The 21,994-nt window shown below is 44.5% G+C and overlaps 1 protein-coding gene across 1 annotated transcript in view; it reads left to right on the plus strand.

Moving 5' to 3' along the window:
- LOC110546084 (ankyrin repeat domain-containing protein 36C-like) overlaps nt 1-17,841 on the plus strand; it is a 93,216-nt gene extending 75,375 nt beyond the window's left edge. Inside the window, 6 exon segments of the mRNA XM_060365204.1 lie at nt 5,992-6,059; nt 6,466-6,559; nt 8,089-8,192; nt 11,397-11,526; nt 15,678-15,869; nt 17,342-17,841. Coding sequence (XP_060221187.1) covers nt 5,992-6,059; nt 6,466-6,559; nt 8,089-8,192; nt 11,397-11,526; nt 15,678-15,869; nt 17,342-17,581 — 828 coding nt within the window. The 3' untranslated portion in view covers nt 17,582-17,841.
- Nucleotides 17,842-21,994: the final 4,153 nt, after the last annotated feature.

Consider the following 21,994-nt stretch of genomic DNA (forward strand, 5'->3'; position numbering starts at 1 on the left):
GTCTTCAGATAAATACATGTGGCCGACAGGAAGTGCTCAGAAAAACAAAGGCTATTACTTGCCAGTTCACTACTATGAAAACATGAAGGTGTGCAGACACAAACCTGAGACACACGCCTCGTCACTAGACAGTGTAATCTTCAGGACACTGTGAAGGATCAACACCTTTGTTGACCTCCATGTTACACCATCCACTCCTGATTTACTTAGGAAAAAGGTTAAACTGAGGCATTAATAGCTAAGTCTGAGAATTACAAATCTAGGCATCTTATTGCTCACCACGCGTTTTCTGATGAAGGACTAGAAGGTCACTGGAGCTTAGCCAGCTGCTAAACTCTATGACCTTAAATGGTCATTTAAATTCATGTAATTGTTTTTTAAATTCTTTTAATTTTATTTTATGTGCATTGGTATGAGGGTGTCAGATCACCTGGAACTGGAGTTAAAGACAGTTGTGGACTACCATATGGGTGCTGGGAATTGAACTCAGGAACTTTGGAAGAGCAGACTGTGCTCTCAGCCACCGAGCCATCTCTCCAGCCCCCGCTGAGTGTTTTAGGTTAAAGCAGGGCTATCGTTATTTGGATCTGTGATGAGTCTTGTTTTATGTTTTATGAGGTAGCAGTATTACCCATGCCTGTCTCTACAGCTGCTTTTGCTCTTTGACAACTTTGCTGATTTGTGCAGTTAAAGTGATCTGTGTGGGTAACCGCCCTCGAGAAGGTCACTCCCCTTCAGCGGTTTGTTTTAGGGCTCCGTCGTGATGCCTAAGGGGTGTGGGAACACACATGTGCCTGAACCCTTAGTGAAGTCAGAGCCCTGACTGCAAGCTTCTCAAGGACAAAATGTAACGTCTTAAAAGTTAGGGTTGGGGCAAATCACCTTTGCAGTAAGATTTAATGGTAACCACACAGAGCACTAAGATGCTTGAGGCATTTTCCAGTCTGTACTGCATGTACTTGGAAAAGGCAGAGAATTTGAGCCTTAGATGCATATCATGTGTGTGTCTGAGGAGAGAGGTCGTGGCAATGTTGCATTGAGTAATTCGCTTCTGATGCAGAACCAAGGCTGGTCTTGAATTCCTGACCATCCTGCTTCCATTTTCCTAGTTACAGCAATGTTCTCAGTTTAACTCTGTCTGTCTGTCCGGGTCATGACATTCATAATAAGCTAATGCAAAGAAAAGGCCTTCAGTGTTTTCCTTAGAAATCTACTACCTAGAGACAGTAGAATCTCTACTTTGGGACAGTGACTTGACCTCCCTCATATGCTATTAAGGAGATTGATGTGCTAGTTTAATGCTTCAACGACTATAGAAGGAGGGAAAATACAGCCCACAGAGTCCCACTTCCCAGGAACAGCCCCTCCTTTAAGAAGGCTCAGACCGTTTCAGTGTGCACAGCACTGAAAAGCCATGATATTCTGTAATATATAACAGACACTCCTCCACTGTCACTCCTCAGCCCTAGAGCTATACAGCTTATTTTATTAATTTCAAAATAACTTGTGCAGAAATGCCAATATAGTTTTATTCAAAATGTGTTTTAGATCATTTTTCGAAATATAACCTTTTTATTCTTAGAAGAATTTCATACATGCATGACATGCATTTTGATCATGTTTGCCTCCCCCTCCTAACTCCTCTAACTCCCATTCCATCCAGCCTCACATCCTCCATTTAAAAACAACTCACCAAGTCCCTCTGTGCTGCCCACACACTCTCGGATGTGGAGCCGTTCACCTTGGCCCCGGCCAATGATGTACGCTCAGCCCACAAGCTTCTACCCACTCCCCGGAGGTTTAAGTAGCCTTAGATGCCCTCGATTAAACAAACTGTCTCACCGACTGTTTCCTGAGCACACAGCACCAACTGAGCACACGGCACTGCGCCCTCCTGCTCCTGCCCCTGCTACGCTTCTCTTTCCCCCAGTGCAGCCTGATGCACAGCATACCTGGATACCGGGGCAGCAGAAGCAGACATGGGCTGGCACTCCTGGACGGCTAAACCTTGCCAGCTTTCCGGCCCCACTTTCCTAGTGGGGTGTAACATAGAAGCCCCATTTGTGACTTCGTAGTCCCATGATTCTAGTTAACAGCACTTAGGCCAGTTGTGAGTTTTTTGCATCAGTGGCCATCCACTGCAGAAAGAAACTTCTCTAATGAGGGTTAAGAACCGCACTGATCTACACATACAAAGATACACACCTCAAGCCAGGTTGATCCTGTGTCCATTTAGCAGAACAATAGTTGTAGGTCCACCCCTTGCATCCATGACTTCCCCAGCCATGGGTTCTTGGCTAGATTTACAGTCCTGGGCACGAGTTTTCTCCTGAAGACCAGGCTTTATCGGCACTCAGGAAGCAGTTGGTTACACCATAACGCTCATGGCACCATTGCACTCGTGGACATAGCTTACCACATAAAACATTTTTGTAGCTCATGGGGTGTACAGAGGGATAATAAGTCTGTTGGTAGATCTTTCCCCCAGCAGCCTACATAGCACCTCTGGATGTACACGAGTTGCCATGTAGGTGCTGGAAACTAAACCCAAGGTCCTCTGCAGAAGCAGCAAGGGCTCTTTACTACCGAGCCATCTCTCCAGCCCCATCTATTATTTTCTTAATCTTAATTTTTGAAGTCCAGATTTAACAGGTCAGGAAAACTGAGGAAGGGGTGTGAGTGTGGAGTTGGTGATTAATCACTCACCAGACTTTTCTCTGAGGGAGTGAAACTTAATTTTCTGGGACTAGCAAGAAACTCTCTGGGGCCATCAAAAAGGGGAGGGACACAGACACATATACACACACACATACATACTACATACATACACACATACATGCATACATACACACAGAGAGACACACATACATACATGCATACATACACAGAGAGAGACAGACACACACAGTGGATGAAGCAAGCTTCCACAGGCTGTAACTACTATATATATATATATATATATACACACACACACACATATATTTGATAGATGGAGCAAAGCTCCAACAACTTTATTTTTCTCTTAGCCTTTTTGTACCACCTAAGGCAAAAATTCTCTATGTAAGAAAAAAGATCACCCCATAGCCATGTGGAAAACCGTTCATGTTTCCTTCACTTTTAATAGATAGTTTTGCTAGGTATAATAACCTGGGTTGGTGGTTTGGGGGTTTCAGAACTTTTGGAATGTGTCTTTCCAAACACATCTAGCTTTAAATTTTTCTATTAAATAATCAACTGTCATCCTAGTGGGCCTGCCTTCATAAATTACTTGACTCTTCATTCTTGGTGGTTTCCATACCTTCCCTTTATTCTGTGTTTTTGATGTTTTCACTTTAATATGTCATGGGGAATTTTCTAGGACTAAGAAATTTTCTTCCATGACTTTATTGAAAATATTCTCTACACCTTCCTTATGGTATTCTTTTTTCTTTATGCCCATTATTATAATGTTGGGCCTTTCACCGTGTTCCAAAATTCTCCCATTTAATTCTTTTTTTTTTTTTAAAGTTCTCATTGACCTTTACAGAGTCATCCAATTCCTCTACCTTGTCTTCTAATCCTGACATTCTTGTTTTCTACATGATTCATTCTGTTGGTGAGAATTCCCATTGATTTTAAAATTTTTTTTTTATTTCTAGAACATTTAAGCTTGTATATTTTTTTAAGCAATTGTCTTTATTGAGTTAATCTTCGCATCTTAAATGGAGTTCAACAGTTCATTCAGATCGTTGTTATTTTGTGGTGCATTTCTATCCTCTATGAATTGTTTAAACGCTTATAATAATTCTCTTGAATTCCTTGTCTGCAAGTCACTCTCACTGGAGTTCATTACATGAAACCAGTGATCAGTTATTAGAGGGAGCACGCTGTGGCAGCTTCTGTGTTTCTTGTGTCTGTATTCTGGGACTTGCACATCTGAAGTAGTTTGTTAAGTCTCTCTCTTTCTCTCTCTCCCTCCTTCCCTCCCTCCCTCTCTCAATCACCATTATTCTTTTAGAGTAAGCATGCAAAGTGTTCAGGAGAGGGTTAAGCTGTAAAAGGATGGTGACATATTCTTTTGTGGGACTGGTATTGAGGAATGCAGTTTCCATTCCTAGTTTTCCTTTGGAAATCTGCTACTGTCTGCTGGGACAGACACAATCCAAGCATCAGCACCCTCCTGGATGGCCCTCTCCTCCACAGCCTCTGCTATAGCCCTACCCTGCGTCACCCTTGGCCTTATGTAAAAGACTGCTTTCACTGGCATAATAGCTGTGAAATAATCAGATTTCATTAGAACATAAACTATAATCAGAATACTAATGTTAATAGCAAATATTGAGTACAGCTTCTCATGTGCCAAAATGGTGTGTGTGTGTGGGTGTGTATGTGTGTGTGTATGTACCTCCTGGATACTCCCCAGTCTAATCAGCCTGACATTGCAGTGTGGTAAGCACTGTGTTATTAACTCTATCCTGCAGATGAAGACACCAGGTGTGGAAAGTTGATTGACCCAAGTTCACATCGCCCCTAAATGACTGAGCTGAAATCCAGACCATTATGGCAGCTGTGGAAAGCCAGTCTCACTTTTTATCTCATTTTGCTTTATTTGGGTCATTTTTTTTTTGTCTTATTGGTCTTTAGGTTGTTGTTTATTTTGATTTATGTTTCTGTGAGAGGGGCGTTTCTTGGTTTTTTGTTATGTTTGTCTTAAGGAGAGAGAAAAAGAACATCAAGTTGGGTGGTAGTGGAGAGAATCTGGAAGAAAATGCAGAAGGGAATAAAACACAACCGAAATACATTGTATGAAAAAAAATAGTATTTTTCAATTAAAAAAAAAGTTTAAGACCTGAAGAAGCTAAGTAACAGGGAGGACCCTAAAGAGGATGCTTAGTTCTCATTTAGAAGGGCAAATAGAAGAAACACCTGCGGTGACCGAGGAGAGGGAACAGGAAGGGAGCTTCCCATAGATGTCCTCTGAAAGACTCCACCGGCAGAGGATCGAAGCAGATGCTGAGACTCACAGCCAAACTTCGGACAGAGTGCAGGGAACTTATGGAAGGGTGTGTGGGTTGGGGGTGGGGGTCGGAGAGGACAGGAGCTCCACAAGGAGACCTACAGACCCAACAAATCTGGCCGGGGGGGGGGGAGCTGTGGACACTGACGCGCAGAGAGGACCCAGGCCCCCTGCACAGATACAGCCAATGAGCAGCTCAGTCTCCTGGTGGGTCACCTAGTAAGGGGAGCAGGGGCTGTTTCTTACATGAACTCTGTTGCCTGCTCTTTGATCACCTCCCCCAGAGGAGGTTGCCTTCCCAGGCCACAGAGGAAGAGGATGCCGGTCAGTTGGTAAAGGAGGAGGGCTCCCCTTTCTGAGGACTAGGAGATAGGGATGGGGGGAAAGGGAGGGGGAGGGAGTGTGAGACCGAGAGGAGACGAGGGAGGGAGATATGATCGGGATGTGAAATGAATAAATTAATTTTAAAACGTTTAAAAAGAAAGATTGTACACCTAAAAGCTTGCTACAAAGTAGGACGATGAAATTTAAATAGTTGCCCCAAAATGTAGTTTAAAAATATTGTCAGATCATTTCTTAAAGCATCTAATTATAACCTAAAATAGCATGTTAATTTTTGTCATCACTGGCATATCTCCGTGATCATTCATATATGTATACATAAAATCCGTGTTTTCTTAAATGATAGGTTTTGAGGTGTGTCTGGAAATTCAGGCACACAAATCCCCACATTTTACCAGCTCTGTCCATGTGTACATCCAACAAGATGTCCCTCCGCGCACCGCGACGTCAGCTAACTTTGCTGCTGCCTCAGGCACGGTGGAGATCAAAGTTCTGTTGTGGCAGCTCAGTTAACTCTACAGTTAGAGAATAAACGCCTCCGTGGACGATGTCCAGGCGAACGGGCTCAGCCGCGTTCTAACAGAGTCCGGGCATGACGGTGGGCGCGCCTTGATGCTAACAGCTTGGTTTTTCATTGCTCACTTTCGTTTCAGGGAGCCCAGGGCCAGCTCGCCCAGAGTCCTCAGAAGACGCGAGCCAGCCTGCAAGCCAGCCTGCAAAGGTATGAGCGAGAGCGGCACCGAAGCGCCGCGAGTTCCCTAAGAAGAGGGTAGCACAGACATTCCACCAGTTGCGGTACTGAATACCCCTCCGTGAAACCGGGAAATCCTTCAGCGTTATGATCGTTGAAACGCATTATTTAAGTGTTCGGTGGGACAGGGCACGGTCTGTGTGTGAAAGCGGAAGTTTGTTGGTCCCAAACCCTGCCAAAAAAATAAGTGTATAATTTTTTTTACACCGTTGTGTACACTGTCCACAAAACATGGCAGGAAAAAAAAAATGAAACTTTCCAAACCACCTGCTTTTCAATTGTTAAAAATGAAGTGATTCTTTCAGATGTTAGTTCAGAAATTGTGATAATGTTTTTTAAAAGTGTATACTCGAATCATTATCAAATAACATTTTAGGCTTGAGGTTCGACTTTCCAAGTTAAAAATTACACTGAAAGAGCAATCAGCAAAAATTGAACAGATCCAGAATGAGCTGCTGCACGATGATTTGGTGAGTCTTGCTTCCTCTGCCGTACTAAAACTCTTTTCTCCCTCTTGGGGGCTTATGGGAATATTTTAGGATCTATGAAAAGTGCCATTGATTAAAAACATCTGCTATGTCCGGGCATGGTGGCACACACTTCAGTCCTAGCATTCAGGAGGCCAAGCCGGATGGATCTCTGTGAGCTCCAGATCAGCCAAGGCTACACCATGGAGACTGTGTTTGCTCTACATGGTGTGTGCCGCGTGTGTGAGTGTGTGTGTTCATAGTGCTACAGCTCTTTGTAGCCAATAGTAAATATCCTCTTGATTTTCTAGAAGTTCATTGAAATGGGGATTTTGGTAGCAAGATGTACCTAAGCAAGGAGCTAGAGAGGATGGCTCAGAGCTCCAGAGCATGCACAGTTCTTATAGAGGACCAGAATTCAGTCCCCAGCACCCATGCCAGGTAGCTCACAACCATCAAATCCGGCTTCAGAGGATCCAATGCCCTCTTCTGACTTCTGTGAGCACCTGTTCACATGTGACATACACACACACACATAAATTAAAAGAAAGTCTTTTTAAAAATTAAGAATTTGCCAGGCACAGCAGCAAAACCTATACTCCAAGTACTCAGGAGGCAGGAGGCAGGTGGGTCTCTGAATTTAAGACTAGTCTGGTCTACATAGCAAGTTTCAGGACAGCCAGGGAATACACAGAGAAACCTTGCCTCAAAAAGAAAAAGATTTTACTAAACAAGATTCTTATAAAATGTTTTCTAATGTTACGTATTATGTTATAATAATACTTGAATATATTATGGTCATCTACTATGATGCTTTGTTAAGACAACATTTTGTTTCCCCGCTGGTCGATTAATGGACATCTGGACTACTTGCCCTCAAGGCTATGTGAACAGGGTTGCGGTGGACAGTGTGCAGCTGTCCACTTCACTGCGAAGGTCTTGCTACTCTAAGAACACCCCACAGTTATTTGGTCTACAGTTCCAAATGCATTACGGGAAGGCTTCAGCGAAGTGTTGAGGATGGATGGCTATAACTTCCGTTTCTAATCAAGAATGAAAACTTGGGGCTGGAGAGATGGCTCGGCAGTTGAAAACACTTCCTGCTCTTGCAGAGGGCCCCAGGTTCAGGTCCCAGAACCTCAACCGTTCAGCTCGCAGCCACCTGTAACTTCAGCTTCCACAGATCGGACGCCCTCTTTTGGCCTCTGATTTATTCACATGTGGCATACACACACACACACACACACACACACACACACATATACACGTGCATGCACACACACGTGTGCACTCACATATACACACACCCAGGGAGGGGGTGCAAATAAAAAACAATAAATTTCTTCAAAAACTAATGATAACTATATAAGCAAATGAGAGCTGGTTTTAAGGAGTTATTTTTTTAATTTGATCCTAAGTGTAATATTACAAACTTGTACAAATGAATAATGCTCATAAACTTATAGGAAATGATTTTATAAAAGAGGAATAAGATTCTTGATTCTTTTAAATATTTTTATAATCTTTTAAAGCTTGGAGATGAAACAAAGAAACTCATTCAGCAAACACAATCTCTAGAATGTACTTTGGAAAAAGAGATGAATAAAAATGAGGAATTGATGATAGAGCTAACTGGGTAAGATTTTAACGTTTCAAATCTTTTCAGTCGTTAATTAGCTTCATTGAAATTTTTATTTCGTGTTTTTTGAGAATTTCATATATAAGTGCCATAATTGGTTTATTCCCCCCCCACGTTCTCCAAACCCCTCTCAAATTCATAGCCTGTTTTTCTTTAATTTTTACTGTTACACATGTATGTGTATATGAATTTATAAATACAATCTTCTGAGTTCAGTTTCTACTGCTCCTCTGCATGTATCTGAGAGATGACCTCTTGGTATCGTGTAAGTTCATCGTAATTTCTTTAGATTATTTTATGTGTACATGTGTTGTGCCTCCATGTATATCTATGTACCACACACATGCTGGTGCCCACCAGAAGAGGGTGTGAGATCCCCTGGCACTGGAGTGTCGGGTGGTTGTGAGCTGCCATCTGGTGCAGGGAGCCTAACTCAGGTCCTCTTCAAGATCGGGGAGCGTGCCTAAGCCCAGTCATTTCCCCAGCTCCTAGAGCGCTTCTGTGTCAGGCTCTTTGGAGGCTGCTCAACAAGCTGCTTGTAGATTCTTTGTCGAGATTGTTCCTGGGAGAGCAACAACTATGACGGGGGGGGGGGGGGCTCACCTGTATAGGTGTGTGATGACTGTGAAGCCAGAGTGACCTTTCCAACTTGAACTGAGCAAGGGGAACAATAGTGTCATCTTCTGTAAGAAACACGACATGTCAAATAGTCATACTAACTGAGAATGAGAGGGTGGAGAAAATGCAACAAGCAAATGCAAGCTGAAGCACAATTAGGCATGCCTAAATGCACATCTGATTGAGCGGCGTTGAAGACGAGATTCGGGGAGGCGTCGGAGGCCCCTGCATATTAACGAATGCAATATTCTTTCAAGAATGTGTCACACGTGTAAATAGATGTTCATGTGCTGTCTAGACTCACGGTTTTAAATAACCCAAGAAACTGCTAAATTGAAGGCTAGATGAGAATGTCCTTAACAGGGTGAGTCCTGCACAATGTCCCAGATACATCATCTAGAAGCCCACACTGCATCCCCAAAGATAAATAACATTTTAGGCCAAATAAATAAATAAATAAATAAAAGCACGTCTTAATAAATATAAGAAAATCAAAATGATTTCCTGATTCTTTGGGGTCATAATGGAATGAAGCTTGAAATCGGTAGGAAGAAAAATTACAGATCCTTGACAAACACATGGGTAGTGAGCAGAACACCACTGAATGAGCCTCGTTAGCAGGGGACAATCACTCTCCCACCACGCTGGGTCCTGTCCTCCCTGAGGGTGTCTTGCATGCACTTCCATTTCTTCTTGTGTGCCAGAGCAGACAAGCGCCAAACTGCATATTTGGGTCTTTGAGTGACATTCATGTGTGCTCACCCGGGTAACTAATCTGAGTTACAGCTAGTCTTTAATATTTGTCTGTGTCCCATGCTGAAATGGATAATCATAAGACAACTAAATGTCGTTATAACGCTTATTCCTTCTATGCTACAAATGTCACAGGTTTTTTTTCTTCACATTATTTACTTAAGATTATAATTTTACCCAAGAGCCATGACTGTTTAACGAGAACCCCATGGGACGCCCCTTTCTGAGTTATTGGTCAGAGTTATCCAAGAGACTCCGTGAACATTATAAGCTATGGATGCTGCCGTCAGCTACCTCCCAGAGGCTGAAGTTAAGTTCCTACTGTTGAAAACACCAAGTTCTTCAGACACAGGGCGCAGGGGCCCCTGGGCAGGAACCAGCCTGAACGTCAACCCCTAGCTTTTATGGTAGCAGAAGGTGCCATGCAAGATTTCAAGGGTGAAAACAGGTGATAGTCCTACCCAGCCGTGATGCCTGTGGACTGTAACAACCAGCACGACAGACACAATATCCATAAAGGTGCAATAGTGGAATGCATACTTTGGAGGTAATCAACAGTTCTCTTTAGGCCCACTCAACAAAGGAAATGGTGCCTGGCACGGAAACCTGGGCAATCACATAGGACCAGTTGTAGAAACACCTACAACTGCCTCTTTTTGAAATAGACAGGGACATTTACAAAACACACACATACACCCACACACCCAACTGATCAACAAAGAGCAAGTGATTGTGTGGTGCCCAGCCCCAACTGATTCGTCTTAACACAGCTCCTGCCCCAAGGCTCAGGGATCAGGGCAGAAGGAAGGGGTGGACAGATTGTAAGAGACAGACGAACATGAAGCTTGTTGTGAGATTGTGTCTCCTGGAACTACCAAAAAGCTACAAACCTGAAATCTCACCAACATGACTGTGTAAACAAGACTTGAGCAAGGCTGATACCAACACAGAAGGGGGAATCTCATAGGGCTTCACGTGCAGACACAGAACTGCAGGCAGCTAAGGAATACTGAGAAAGGAAGGAACAGTCTCTCCAGGGAAGAGCCTGCAATGATCACCCAATACCAAGAGGTCATGTTGAAATTATATGCACACAAGTGTCATTCATGGGCTGAGCAGGTTGTGTTTGTATATTTAGAACTATTTATATGACCAGGTACACACCTTTAATCTCAGCACTCAGGAGGCAGAGGCAGGTGGAGCTCTGTAAGTTCAAGGCCAGCCTGATCTATAGAGCTAGTTCCAGGACAGCCAAGGCCACACAAAGAAGCCCTGTTTTAAAACAAGAAACCCCCCACCCCAAAAAAGTGTGTGTATGTAGCAACAATTTAAAAAAAATAGAGGCCATGAATTTGAGGAAGAGAGGTACATAGGAAGAATGGAGGGGGAAAGAAAAGGAGGAAACCATGTAATTGTATTTTCATTTCAAAAATATAAAAATTAAGATTATAACTTCAGGCTGGAGAGATGCTCAGTGGTTAAGCGCGCTGGCTGCTCTTCTGGAGGACCCATGTTCAATTCTTGGTACACACATGGCGGCTCAGAGCCAGTGTGACTCAGTCCTGGAGAGCTAGCACCCTCTCTGGCCTCCGTGAACAGGAAGCATGTATGTGGTACACACAGATACATGTAGGCAAGGCTCTCGTGCACACAAAGTATTATTTAAAGATTATAATTCATTAGAATACTTTCCGTTCACATTGGGTTGAGACAAATGAGATGTTTGTAGCTTACAGTTTTGTTCCTTTCGTATGATATTGTATATTATAGTTAAATTTTTAAATATTGACTCTGAAAACATTCACATGCCAATTCTGTACACTTTTACAGATTTAAGAAATTCTTTGAGGAGACAAAAAAGAAGTTAAATAAACATGAAAGCAGAGAGCTTAGTGGTCCTGGAGATTTAAAAACCAGCCAATTTGATGAGCATATTCCAATTAATACACTGAGGCATGAGGTAATTTCAGTAATCTAAATTCATTATTTCTTGCTTTGGGGAAAGATAGCTATGTGTTCATTGGCCAGCAAAGCAAAGTTTCAAAAAACACCACCACCAACAACAACAACCTCACTGTCCTGGTATCAACGAAATGCATTATGCTGATTCTCTTCATATCTTCATCTGACTTTTGTGTGTTTGAGTGTGCCTGTGTACCGTGTGCATGCCTGGGCACTACATGCAAGCCTAGTGCCCTCAGTGCCCTCAGAACAGGGCATAGTATCCCGCAGACCTGGAGTTACAGATGGTTGTGAGCCAGCACGTGGATCCTTGGTACCAAACTCAGGACCTCTGGAAGAGCAAGGACTCTTAACCGCCGAGCCATCTCTCCAGCTCCACCTAACGCTGGCAGATGACCCAACAGTCAGCAGCGCACCATTCCGATGTCGGAATCCTAGGCACCCTGTCGGTTCTGTGTGCTCACAGCGCCATCTGGCGGCATCTGACAGACCGCAAAAGCCAGTCAATGGAAGTAGACTTTACAATTCAGTAACTTCGAGTCTATGCCCGGGTACGCAAATAACATCGCAAGTTTTTAGTGTTTTTATCATCCACGTATGTCCTACACCTCTTAGTGATTGCTCTTTCGTGCGGAGAGGTAGGGAACCAAGTACACTTAACTGCCGTCAAGACGTCTGTCCGAACAGCTTGTGTGTTCACAGTCAGCGTCCCAGCCGCCCTTGTGTCTGACTCCTGTTCCTGAGCACCGTTCTTTCCTTGTTCCGCCTGTTCTGAAACCTGCGGGTACTCCGGCTGGCTTCGGAGCGGTGGCGCTGCTGAGTCACGTGACAGCCCCGTCCCCGCTGTCCTGAGAAGCCACCAGCTCCACCGGCCTGCCTTCTCCAGGGGCCGCAGTCTCCTGTCCTCCAGTCCTTAAGGGGCGCTATAACTTCTCCACTTCCATGCCAACACTCATCTTTTCACATTCCGTCTGTTTTGAGACTGGCTCTCTACTATGAATCCCTGGCTGGCCTCAAATTTACAGAAGTCCACCTGCCTCTGCCTCTGGAGGGCTGGGATTAAAGGTATGAGTCCCCACATCTGGCTTTTTCTATCTTTTTAACTAAAGCAAGCTTCCATGAAGTGGTGGGTAGGTCACAGGAGTTTCCATTTGCGTCCCCCTAATGGGGCACAGGAGTCTCTGTGGACCTACTGGCCATTAGTGGAAGCTCCTTTAGAGAAAGGTCTATCTAGATTGTCTCCCCAGCTTTAAACTGGATTAACTGCACTGGCATTTGTAGAGGTTCCTGTGTATCATGAATTCTTTACTGGGCACACACACTTTCCAGTATTTTCTTCTTCTATCCAGCTTCCCCTTGTACTCTGTAATGGTGTTTCTGAAGAGCACTGACACTGTACAGATGGAGTCTTCCTGGCTGTTTGTGCTTTAATGTCCTAACACGGAGTTTTTCCTAATCCAGTCATGATGACATATGCCAACGTCCTTTTCCTAGAATTTGCGCCTGTCACTTCATACTTTAATGTTGCATTTTGAGTGAATTTTACTTGTGGTGTTTGATGGTCACCCTTCCCCACTTTAGCTCTCAAGCCTCCTGTTCTTGCAGGCCCTGGGCCCTGATTGACATGCAAATAAGGTTGGAAAGGGGGCCAGTCAAGGAGGAGCTGTCAAAAAGCTATCAGCAGCTCCAGGCCCTATGACATGACAGCACCTGTTACTTTTTTGACCTGATCCCACTTGGGGCCCTGAGTGTCAAAGCCTTGGGCCATCATCAGGGCACCCCATTTGGGACAGGAAGCTCCTTAGGCAGTGAGGGTTAATCTGACCTCTTAAGTCTTGCATAGTGTGGAGACAGCTGGCCTTCTTTCTCTCTTCCCCACACATCCAGTGTTTCATCTAGTTCTTCTCTCTTCTGCTACTTCCCCCTTCCCTCTCATGTCCTCAAATCTCGGTCATAATACTATTGAGCCAGTTCACTGTTGACAGCATTTCAGTTTTATCAGTTCATCTTAGCTCACATACAGTCACATCACTGTTTTTACCAACTCAGAAAAGGGACATAAAGTCAGCTTATCTCACTGGAAATTAAACTAATGGTCATTCACTGCTTAGCAGTTATATTACCTTTTGATACAGCATAGTTGTGAGTTTTCTGGGGGATAGTGTATCAGTGACAGAGCAAAGCTGAGCATGGTGTCACGTGCCTTTCATCCCAGCACTCAAGAATCAGAAACAGGTGGATCTCTGTGAGACTGAGACCAGCCTGGTCTACATAGTGAGTTCCAGGACAGACATAGCTACATAATAGAAAAAAACCTATCTCGAAAAAAAAGAAAGAAAGAGAGAGAGAGAAAGAAAGAAAGAAAGAGGAAAGAAGAGAGGAGAAGAGAGGGGAGTGGAGGGGAGAGGAGAGGGAAAAAGAGAAGAGAAGAGGGGTAGGGAGGGAAGAAGAGGAGAGGAGAGGAGGAGAGGAGAGAGAGAGAGAGAGAGAAGAGAAGAGAAGAGAAGAGAAGAGAAGAGAAGAGAAGAGAAGAGAAGAGAAGAGAAGAGAAGAGAAGAGAAGAGAAGAGAAGAGAAGAGAAGAGAAGAGAGAAGAAAGAAGAGTCCACTCAAGCCTGATGAGTTTTTGTGTTAACTGTCAGGAGCATGGGTTGCTCCGATCAGCTGTATCACCCAAAGTCATTCTCAGCATGAATGATGAGTCATGAAAGCTGCACCCCAGGAGTTCTCGGCAGCTCCCCTTGGAGTGCCCTCTCCCCAGCATTATTGCCTTCAAAACTCTGAGAAAGGCCTTGCCAGCCGTGTAACTGGAGTGAGTTTCTGCGCTATGGACATCCTTGGCCTCCTGAGCCCTAGGAGCCTCTTTCCTCCTCCAGCAAAAAGTATCATCATGGAGGAAGAAGTTACACAGTATCTGTGCTAGAAGGTTGATCGTCTTCATAGCACCAACTTGATTCTCAGACACCACATCCTCTGATATTCACCTTCCTGCACCACTAGAGATGCCCAGCCCAGCCCAAGATTCACAGGGAAATACGTCAGTCCATTAGAAGAAATTCATGTCCAGAGGACAGTCCCTAAACATCCTGGAGTATTTGGGCCACACATCAAGGAAAATTATGATAACAGCGATAATCAAAGTATCACTCCCCAAGAGAAATCCATATGCAAGTTATATCAACCAGACTGCTCAAGTTAGTCTTCATCCCAGAGCTTTGAAGGTAGAGGCAACTGGATCTCCGTGAGTTCAAGGCCAGACTGCTCTACATAATGATTTCCAGGCTAGTGAGGGATACATAGTGAGACCCTGTCTTAAAAAAAAAAAAAAAAAGAAAGAAAGAAAAAATACTAAAAACTAGTTGCCAAAATGTACTCGGATTCAGGAGAGGGTTTCATGGCAGAATGTGTAGGTCATGTTTTAATCATAGAACATCATTGTATCCAAAGGGAAGTCATCCAAACTCAGCCGACTAAATTTTATCATTATCATTATTTAATATGCTCCTGTATTTTATGGAATGAGTCAAAAGATTACAAGACAATGCTCTTGAATCAGAACGTTTTTATTTTAAAAACAAAAAGAAAAAAAATGTCACTAAACCGACCTCCAGATTCCATTGCTTGTTGCTCTGAGTCATTCTTTAGAACATAGTTCATATTGAAATATTTGCAGTTCGGAGGACAGTGGCTTCAGAATCCATGCTAATGACACTCGTTCATCAGAGACTCCTTTTCAAGGTCTCTCGTGGGCAAAGGCATTTGTCAGTACAGATGCATGTAACTGAAAACCACTCTGTTAAAGCTTGCTTAGACATTACAGGCACTGAAAGTGGGAAGGGCCAGAGGCTTCTGCCAGTGTGGACTTATTGCCCTGCTATTAAGGAAAGAGTAAAGGAGGCATGGAAAATGACAGCTGTGGCTCGGGTCTAAGTGTCCAACAAAGGCAAGGCATGTGAAGAGCACAATTTTGTCACTCCTGCTGGGTTTCACTTTGTTTATTTTCTGGATAATTCTAATAGTCTAACAGTCTACTACAGAGTATAACTTTATCTTATCACAGCTGAACCAGCATCCGCTGGCTATTGGCTCTATGCTAGACTAGTCTCATTTTCTGTCCTTCACCATGAAACCATATTATTTGTCCATACAGCTCCACAATCTGAAAGAAAATTGGGACACTACCTATTACAAGTACCTCCACATGGTTGTAAAGTTTCAGTTTATCGAGCAGGAGCTAATAGCAATTAAAACGGAGCAAAAGAAGTGTGGCCGCCTACTCAAGAACCAGGAGCACTTAGAAGAAGAAGTGCTCCACTTCAGAAGGTGGATGAGAGAGAACGCGGTAGGTGGCGGGGAATGGAGAGGAGAAGACAATGTGAGGAGAGCCGGCAGCTTGCAGGAGGCTTTGCTGCTGCTGCTGCTGCCAGCCTGTAATGTGCTTGAATTCATTTCAACACAGTGGTAGTGTGGATTACACACACACACACACACTGCATTTTCTCCTCTGCCAATAGCAGCTGGCCTGGAGGGTTTTGGACGCCTTCTGTCTCTAAGGTTTTCAGTGTATGTCATTCTCATTTCTTTTGGATTACTGAAGTAAAACCCTGATAAAAACAGCTCAGGGAGGGTGCTGGATAGTTGCATGTCAACTTGACAGGAGCTAAAGTGGCCTGAGAGGAGAGAGCTCCAATTAAGAAAATGCCTCCATAACATCCTGGTTTCTTAATTATCAATTGACGTTGGAGGGCCCAGCCCATCGTGGGTGGTGCCAGCCCTGGGCTGGTGGTCCTGGGTTCTCTAAGAAAGCAGGCTGAGCAAACCATGGGGAGCAAGCCAGTAAGCAGCACCCCTCCACAGCCTCTGCGTCAGCTCCTGCTTCCAGGTCCCTGCCCTGCTTGAGTTGCTTACTTCCTTCAGTGATGGACCGCGATGTGGAAATGTAAGCCCAGCAAATCCTTTCCTCCACAGCTTGTTTTTGGTCATGGGGTTTCTCATAGCAATAGCAACCCCAAAACAAGAGGGAAGTGTTTATAAAAGGCTTACATGCCCACAAGCCATCTCTCGAGAGAAGCCAAAGCAGGAACTCAAATCAAGCAGGGCAGAAATTGATGGAGCAAAAGCGACGAAGGAGCCCTGCTTGCTGGATCCCTGAGGTGGTACTCAGCCTGCTTTCTCATAAGGCACAGGAACACCAGCCCAGAGCCAGCACCACCCACAATGAGCTGGGCCCACCCACACCCATCACTAACGAAGGAAATGCCTTATATACTTATCATCAAGTTGAAAAAAAAAAAAAACAGATTGATCTTCCACCGTATTTTAATTAGACAATCGTTTGCTTTTTAAGACAATTGAGAAGAAAAACTTCTGTATGAAAGTTAAAACATACTCTTAAATATTTCTTCAGTTACAGTTATGTTTTTAATTTAATTGACTCTTCTGTGAGTTATGAACCTACATGAGAGCAGCACAGAGCTGAGGTGGCAAACACAGGGACTCAGGATCAAGCTTCACCACCATTCAAGGGAAAACAATATATTATTTTATGTTTTAAGTGTTTTCAATCAGGCTTTTGTTTGTTTGTTTTGTTTGAGGCAAGCGTTCATTATCTAGACCAGACTGACCTCAAATTCACAGAGATCCACCTGCCTCTGCCTCCCACGTGCCACCGGGCCTGGCTTTATGTTTTAAATGTAATGCAGTTGACATTAGAAATAAAAAAATTTAAATCCAGCATCTTATTTAACATACTTAAAAGAGCAAAGTAATTGTTTGAGGGTTTCTTATTTTGGAATTTTGTACTTTTTGCTTTAGACCCAAGCAAGAGATCAAAACAACATAGAAAGTTTAAGGTACACCAATGACGCCACAGCACTAAGGCAGATGGATCTCAGAATCAGGAGCCTGGAATCTCAGCTGGCCACGAGGGGAAGTCAGCACAGGCTCCACAGAGGACTGCTAGAAGACGCGCAGCACCGTGCAGAAGAGCAGAGCGTGACACAGCCGCTGAGAACAGAGCTGGGCAAGCAAGCGCAGCGGAGTCCAAGGAAATAGCCACGCGTGTTGCTTTGTCTCTGCCACGGCTTGACGGGTTGCGGGGAATAGATCTCACAGCTGACTGGAGTTAGAAAACAAATGTGTGCTTGATTCTTCCCCTTTCGGTTTGGAGTTCTGTGGCCTTTTACCCCCTAATGCTCTCATGTAGCTAACCTGATCCATTAGTCTTTTAGCTTAATATTCTAAAACTTTCTAAATAAGGCATTTTTATTCTTACTAAACTGTTTTTCTCCATTTTATTAAATAGAACCTTTAACATGTGCAACTACTTGAGGAGTATTCCTTGGATGGCAATGGACGGGGAATGACACTCTTCCCCTGGCATTTCTGACATGGGGCAGACTTTCCTGGATTGGGATTTTTGGTGTCACCTATTGAAGGGTCTCTGTCGCTAACTGGTTTTCTAGTTTGTATGAAGACATACTTATGACACAAGAAGGAAACACACAAAGGAAGGGGAAAGTGATTCACAAAGCGTTCAAAATAACTCCATGCTCCATGGTAATGTCACAATAATGGACTCAGGAGCCACCCTCATTCTTTCTCATCACCAACTCAGTTTGCCCCCCCCCCCCCCAGAGACTGCTGCTCTGAATCACCCCTCAGTGTCAAATGCTTACTTTATCCCAGGTCTCAGGTACTTAAAATGACTTCAAGGAACGGTTTTTTATGTCCCGAGCAATTTATAAAATACAAATTATTTCTAGATTGGCTTTCAGTTTTATTTTTAATTAAATATATGTAAGAGCACAATAATTATTAATAAACATGCATATCGTAAAGTATTAGGGATGGAGAGACTGCTCAGGGGTTAAGAGCACTTGCTGCTTTTCCACGGGACCCAGGTTCAAGTCCCAGCATCCACATGGCAGCTCACAAGCATCTATAGCTACAGTCCCAGGGGATCCAAATCTCTCTTCTGGCATCCAAGAGTACTATATGCACACAGCACATGACGTATATGCAAGCAAAAGCCCATACACATATCAAGACAGAGGAACATTTTATGGCATCAAGACTTTAAATTTAATTTTGTTCTTTATGTGCACATGAGTACAGGTGTTCACAGAGACCCAGATCCCCCTGACCTAGAGTTACAATTGGTTGTGAACCCCTATTGTGGGTGGTGGGAATTGAACTTTGGTCCTCTGGAAGAGCAGCATGTGATCTTAACCATCTCTCCTGTCCCCCAGATTCAATAGTTTTGTAAGTGGATCCCTTCTTTCCTGAAGGCAGCAATGATACCTCTCAAGTCATCTTCCTCATTTTGTTAGAACTGCTGGTTAGTTCAGTCTCTCTCTAGAAACATTTCTTTTAAGTAAATTTAGATTGACAATTGTGCGCAGTCACGTCATCATCTTTAAGATGCTGTCTAAATGGAAATTCTGCTTCATCGCATGACTCCTTTTAAGAAACAGAGTCATTTGGGAAAGGAGATGCTGTCGGAACTTTACAACCTTCACACAACTAAAGGAGTAGCCAGTCCACAAGCTCTTCAGGCTTAACAGCGGGAGAGAATTTGACCAAGCATTCTGAGGGGAAGCCTGCCCTCCGTGCCCTTATAATGAGCAGCTTTGTGGCAGTATTGTAATGGGATTCGTGGCCCCTGGAAAAAGACTATAGCCTCGATGCAATTATAATGAAAAGATTTATTGATTAGCTGCTAGCAGGAGGACAGCCTTAAAGCCAAATCTCAAGCATGTCCTCAAGCAGGGGTATGGAGAAAAGATTTAAATGGGAAAACCACAAGAAAACCTTCAATATCTATGCAAGCAATCAAAAAGTGGTCTGTTTTGCCAAGTTGAAGTAGTCAAGGCAACTTAAAACAATCTTTGGGTGTCTGTGTAAGCAAGATACAGAAGCAAAAAAACAGTTAGTCATATCCCAACATGTAGGTGTTCACAGCTGTATACTTTTTGGTGGGGTCACTGAGTCAGGACCACACTGGTAACTTATCATCCAGACACCGGACTCAAAGACTGTCAGGCCAAAAAGCTGTGCAATGGGGGAGCCAGCCTGGAGCAAGAGTGAGGTCGAGGCATGTCCAAACACCGAAAATCTCGTCTTGAGGCGGGAGTAGGACCGCTCCCTCGGTGCCCTGGGCCTGCATGTCCTGACACACACAGCCTTATGATGCCCACCCACCCTCGAGGTGGTCGTGGAGCCTGGCGGCCAGGTTCTAGGTTAAGCTTCCTCTCTCCTTCTAAGGTCATGCCCAGCAGCATCTGGAATTCCTCTTCATGCAAATAAGGCGTCCCCAGCACCTCAGCCCTAGCCAGTGGTGTACATTGACCCGGAAAGTGTATCCACCTCATTGTTATACTCCATCGTTGCTGAATGCTCTAACGCTCAAATGCACATGTGACACTGATGCTGAATTTGGGCGAGGCTCCTTATAATTTGTAAAAACAAAACAAAATAAAACAAAACCACCTACCAGAAAGGAGCTGTGTCTACAAAGACTGAGAAGTTGAAATGTTTCAGGTCCATAGCCAGATTATCTTGAGCCATCTTTACTTCCTTAATAACCATCACTATCCACCCTAACACCCTTGTGACATCACTTGGAAGGTATGAATAGACCCCAAGTGTCCACCAACCTGAGACTAAGAATAGGAACAGACAGCATCTGAGGCTCACAACAGAAACCTTCCAGCTTGCTGCTGCCCGCCTGCCTGGTCCCTTGAGTTAACGATTTTTTTCTGTTGTTTTAAGAACTTTATCCAACACTCGGGAACATGGACTTTGCATCTGCCCGAATCTGTGTTCCTGGGCCATGCAACTCATATTGAACTCCAGAACAAACCCTCTCTTACCCCCTTTGACATAAGAGTTATGTTTCTTAGTCAACAGATTCTTTTCAATATTGGCCTTTGCTACTTGAAAATCATTTTTTGTCCATGCGTGGGACCACAGGACATGCTTTTTGTGACTGGCTGTGTATCTGCAAATAAACAATTTTTGTCTTCTTTTTTTTTTTTTAGGTGCTGACTGTATATTAGGCCCACTGTGTGAGCTCTACTCAGTGAAAACCATGTTGTCACAGTCTCTGCTGTTTTGGTCACAGAAGCTGATCCATCTGTAAACAAGGCATTATGGGGATTATTTGACAAGGCCAGACCTCATTTCTCAGCAGTAGCATGAATGTGCTCTGCCCTTAGAACAAATTCCACGGAGTCTATCCCTGTCCTGTGTCTCTTCTCTGCGAGGACCGGCCAGTGGTCCCCAAAGCCTGAGTCCCTGTTTGTATGTGCGATTTCCAGGAAACAGATTTCTGGTTAATTTGAATACCCGCCAATTCTCCAGGTCTCAACCCGAGGCTCTAAAACAAGCAAGCAAACAAGTCCACGTGCCTGTTGCAGAGGGATGGGGGAGAGGTGAATAAAATGAGCAGCTGAAGGAACCTGGGGTCAGAAGTCTCGATGGTGCAGCAAGCCAGCACTGACAGGACAGACAAGGCTCCAAGACTCTGTCCTCGCACCGCGGAGTACAGTCAGCCCCTAGCCGCCCCACGGAAGCCGGTGACCAGCTGCCTCTCCTGATAGCTCCTTGGGCAAGTTACCCAGGACCTGGAGCGCCAGTCTTCCTGGGACCCCTGGACTGTCACTGGAATGTGTAACAGGAGACGTGGCCTGTTGTTGCTGTTGTGTTGTGTTGTGTTTGTTTGTTTGTTTTACCCACACAGATGAATGTGCACCGTTTGTGTCTCTCTGCCTGTGGGGGCCAGGAGAGGGTACCTGGTCCCCTAGACCTGGAACTGGAATTACGGATAGTTGTGAGCCCCCAGGTGGGTGCGGGGAACTGCGCAGTCAGTGTTCTTAACCCCTGAGCCATCTCTCTAGCCCCAAGAGATAGTTTTCTCTCAGAACATTTCCATGTCCCTCGTTGTCCTTTAGCCCTCCCAGTAGGGCTCCGCTAAGGCCGCGGGTGTCTGCTTTTCGAGAAGAGCTGTAGCGCCACCTCTAGGTTACTCCGAACTGGCCTAGCAGCTCGTTTGGAAACTGTGGGAAGAGGGCGGAACCAGATGAAATCCTCAGTATAAGGGAGAGAGGATCAGAGGGCCTCGCCGGAGGAGGACATGCCCCAAAACCCAAAACAGGAAGGCCCTAGACGGGTCCACTGATCCTAGTGATTCAGAAATGCTTCAAAGAGCGAGGAGGGCCCAGCGGTCAGGAGGACCACAGAGCGCGGGGTGGCTCACTGCTGCCAGCAACTCCAGCTCCCGGTGACCCAACACCTACAGCCTCGTTAGGAACCTGCACACGCACAGACCTGTCCATACACAAACATATACCTAAAAATAGAATTTTACAATTATTTTTCAAGCATGAGCTCACTAAGCCTGGCCAGTACACATCCGTGTTCGTCAGGGAAAGTCCTCGCGTCATGGGTACTGTTTTGTACCAGAGC

The sequence above is a fragment of the Meriones unguiculatus genome, chromosome 12 (assembly GCF_030254825.1).
Source record: "Meriones unguiculatus strain TT.TT164.6M chromosome 12, Bangor_MerUng_6.1, whole genome shotgun sequence".
Classification (NCBI taxonomy): domain Eukaryota; kingdom Metazoa; phylum Chordata; class Mammalia; order Rodentia; family Muridae; genus Meriones; species Meriones unguiculatus.